Source organism: Lactuca virosa, chromosome 6, assembly GCF_052849685.1.
Source record: "Lactuca virosa cultivar CGN04683 chromosome 6, Lactuca_virosa_CGN04683_v6, whole genome shotgun sequence".
NCBI lineage: Eukaryota > Viridiplantae > Streptophyta > Magnoliopsida > Asterales > Asteraceae > Lactuca > Lactuca virosa.
Window position 1 is genome coordinate 253,948,518 of NC_136431.1, and position 2,995 is coordinate 253,951,512.

Consider the following 2,995-nt stretch of genomic DNA (forward strand, 5'->3'; position numbering starts at 1 on the left):
CGAAAGAAGGTTGGGTCGACCGAACCTTGTTTAAACTTAGCCTGTTTCAAAAAACAAGTAAGAGTTTCGTACCAGGCTCTTGGAGCTTACTTCAGACCATAGACTAGGGGTGAGCGCGGTGTGGTTCGGTGTGGTTATTGGCCAAAACCTCACCACTAACCGCAAATGCGGTTAATCCATTTTCAAAACCGCTTGGTGCGGTTATTTTTGCGGTGTGATTAGGCGGTTATTTTTGTGGTGCGGTTAGGTGGTTATTTTTGTGGTGCGGTTTTGTTTTTGTGTGTTTCAGTTATTAACCGCATGGCTTTGGTGTGGTTTTTAACCGCACTTTAGAGTTCAAAAAGTTTTAAGAGTTTAAACATCTTACTTGTAATAATAATAAAAAACCATAAGTTATAAAACAATTAACTTAAAACAAACAACTAATATCTTAAAAACTTTTAATCACTAGTAATTAACAATAAATATCTTAAAATTGTTAAATTTCACCATTTTCCAAAGTTAAACATACGAAAAAATCAACACTTTTGTCTTCTAGAATATTATCCTTCTTTCATCCATGAAACTTATCTTATTTTTAATATTTAATATATTAATCATTAATAAAAAAATTGTATATAATATATGCGGTGCGGTGCGGTTTTTTTTTGTGGTTTTTGAAAACTAATAATGCACCGCACCGCAAATTTGCGGTTTTTGAAAAACACAGAACCTCACCATCAGTTTTTATTGCGGTTGCGGTTAATCGGTTTGCGGTTTATGTGGTTAATTTTAGTTGCAGTGCGGTTTTTGCTCATAAACTGCTTTGTCTAGAATATAGCAGTGGTTGAGATATTTTTCATTTATAAACCCAGGTGGTTGTTCCACATACACTGTTTCTTCAAGTTCTCCATTTAGAAATGCACATTTGACATCCATTTGGTATACTTCAAAGTTTTTGTGTGATGCATAAGCCAAGAAGATACAAACAAATTCTAACCTTACAACTGGTGCGAAGGTTTCTTCGTAGTCGATGCCTTCTTCCTGGCAATATCCCTTGACAACCAGTTGTGTCTTGTTTCGTATGACGTTGCCTTCTTTGTCTAACGTTTTGCGAAATACACATTTGAGACCAACAACAAAAGCATCCTTCGAAGTAGGAATGAGTCTACAGACTTTGTTTTGTTCAAATTCATTAAGCTCCTCCTACATTGCTTGAACCCAATTAGAATGATCAAGAGCAATTTGAACATTTTTAGGTTCAATTTTGGAGATGAACGAATTGAACATGCAAAATTATACTTTAGAGAATAGTGCAGTTCTCTTCGCCTTTTGTTGAGCTCTCGTAAGAACGCCTGAAGAAGAATCTCCAGTTAGTTGAGTTTTCGGATGATCTTTGGTCCATTTAGCTAAGGGAGGGTAGTTTGGATCATATGATGGATCCAATTCCGCATTCACTTCTTCAAATTCTGATCGAATATCTGAATTATCATTCGCATTTCCATTCTCCCCCTCGAATGATGTATGATCGTCATCTTCTGGATTCAGATTCTCCCCCTGGAAAGGTAGTTCTAAACTAACATCATGGGTTTCGTTCTCCCCCTGAACCGGTGTATTCGGTGTTGTGGTTGAAGAGGAACTCTCCCTCTGGACTGTTGTGTTCGTGTCTTGAGGGATATTCGTACTTTGTGAATCTTGGTTCATATCTTTCGTAGCGTCATCTATAATTTTCGTCAATTCATCAACTTTGTTGTCAACTGCCTTGGACTCGGACAAAATTGCTTTTTCTAGTTCGTCGAAAAGATTCAGAAATTCGTTGTAGGGAGTAGAGAGAGGAATTGTTGTTGCATTCACTTGTGGAAAGATCTCCTTTGTTTGACAATCAGCTTTTTGAAACCTCTTTAAATAATTATCATCGAATGTGACATAGCAGGTTTCTTCAATCTTCTTGGATCTTTTGTTGAGAACCCTATATGCCTTGGAGGTCAGCGAGTATCCCAAGAAGATACCTTCGTCAGCTTTCACATCGAATTTGTTCATTTGTTCTTTTGACTTGAAGATGAAACACCTGGAACCAAACACATGGAAAAACTTTATGTTAGGTTTTCATTTGTTTATGATTTCATAAGGAGTGACAGAAAATCACTTGTTGAGGATTAAATGGTTTTGGGTGAAGCATGCAGTTCCTATCGCATCGGCCCAGAAGTAGAGAGGCAGATTCGCAAAAGAAAGCATGGTTCTCGCAGCTTCACACAGTGAGCGGTTTTGCCTTTCAACGACCCCATTCAGTTGTGGAGTATAAGGAGCAGAAAAGTTATGTGTTACTCCTTTCGTAGTTAGAAATTCTTCAAACACTTGGTTTTTGAATTCCAACCTATTGTCGTTACGAATGTTGCGAACCAGCTTTCGTAATTGTAACTCAATCTGCTTTATGAAGTCTTTTAACTTTGGAGTGGCTTTAGATTTTTGCTTAGTACACCCAAGTGAAACGAGAAAAATCATCTACAATAACAAGAATATACTTATTACCACCAATACTTTCAATCGTAAAAGGACCACAGAGGTCGATGTGCAGAAGTTCGAGTGGTTCAATGACTTTCATATTCACTACAGTTGGACGACTCTTCCTGCTTTGTTTCCCCATTTCGCATGCAGCACAGACATGGTCCTTGTCTTATTTTAAGAGAGGAAGCCCTCACATGTGATCACCAAGAACAAGCTTGTTGATATCTTTGAAGTTGAGGTGTGAAAGTCTTCGATGCCATAGCCAACTATCATCTATAGGTGCTTTCGTCAGCAGGCAAATGGCAGGCTTCCCTCGGATAAGGTTCATGTTCAGTGGGTACATTTCAACTTTGCGTTTTTGTTGGATTAGATGTCTAAGCCCATAACTATAGTTGGTATGTACTTGACCCGAGAGTAGCATGGTCCATTTGGGTTGACTTCACCAGATCAATCTGATAGGATGGATATTTGAGAAAGAGGCTATTTATGATGTACTAATATATTATAAGTA

The 2,995-nt window shown here is 37.8% G+C and overlaps 1 protein-coding gene across 1 annotated transcript; it reads right to left on the reverse strand.

Moving 5' to 3' along the window:
• Positions 1-566: 566 nt before the first annotated feature.
• On the reverse strand, positions 567-2,623 carry LOC145122451 (uncharacterized). The gene is made up of 5 exons (XM_079058055.1): positions 2,502-2,623; positions 1,989-2,047; positions 1,438-1,865; positions 980-1,185; positions 567-570 (listed from the first exon to the last, which is right to left on the reverse strand). Exons 1-5 carry the CDS (start codon positions 2,621-2,623, stop codon positions 567-569), a joined length of 819 nt encoding a protein of 272 aa, XP_078914181.1.
• Positions 2,624-2,995: the final 372 nt, after the last annotated feature.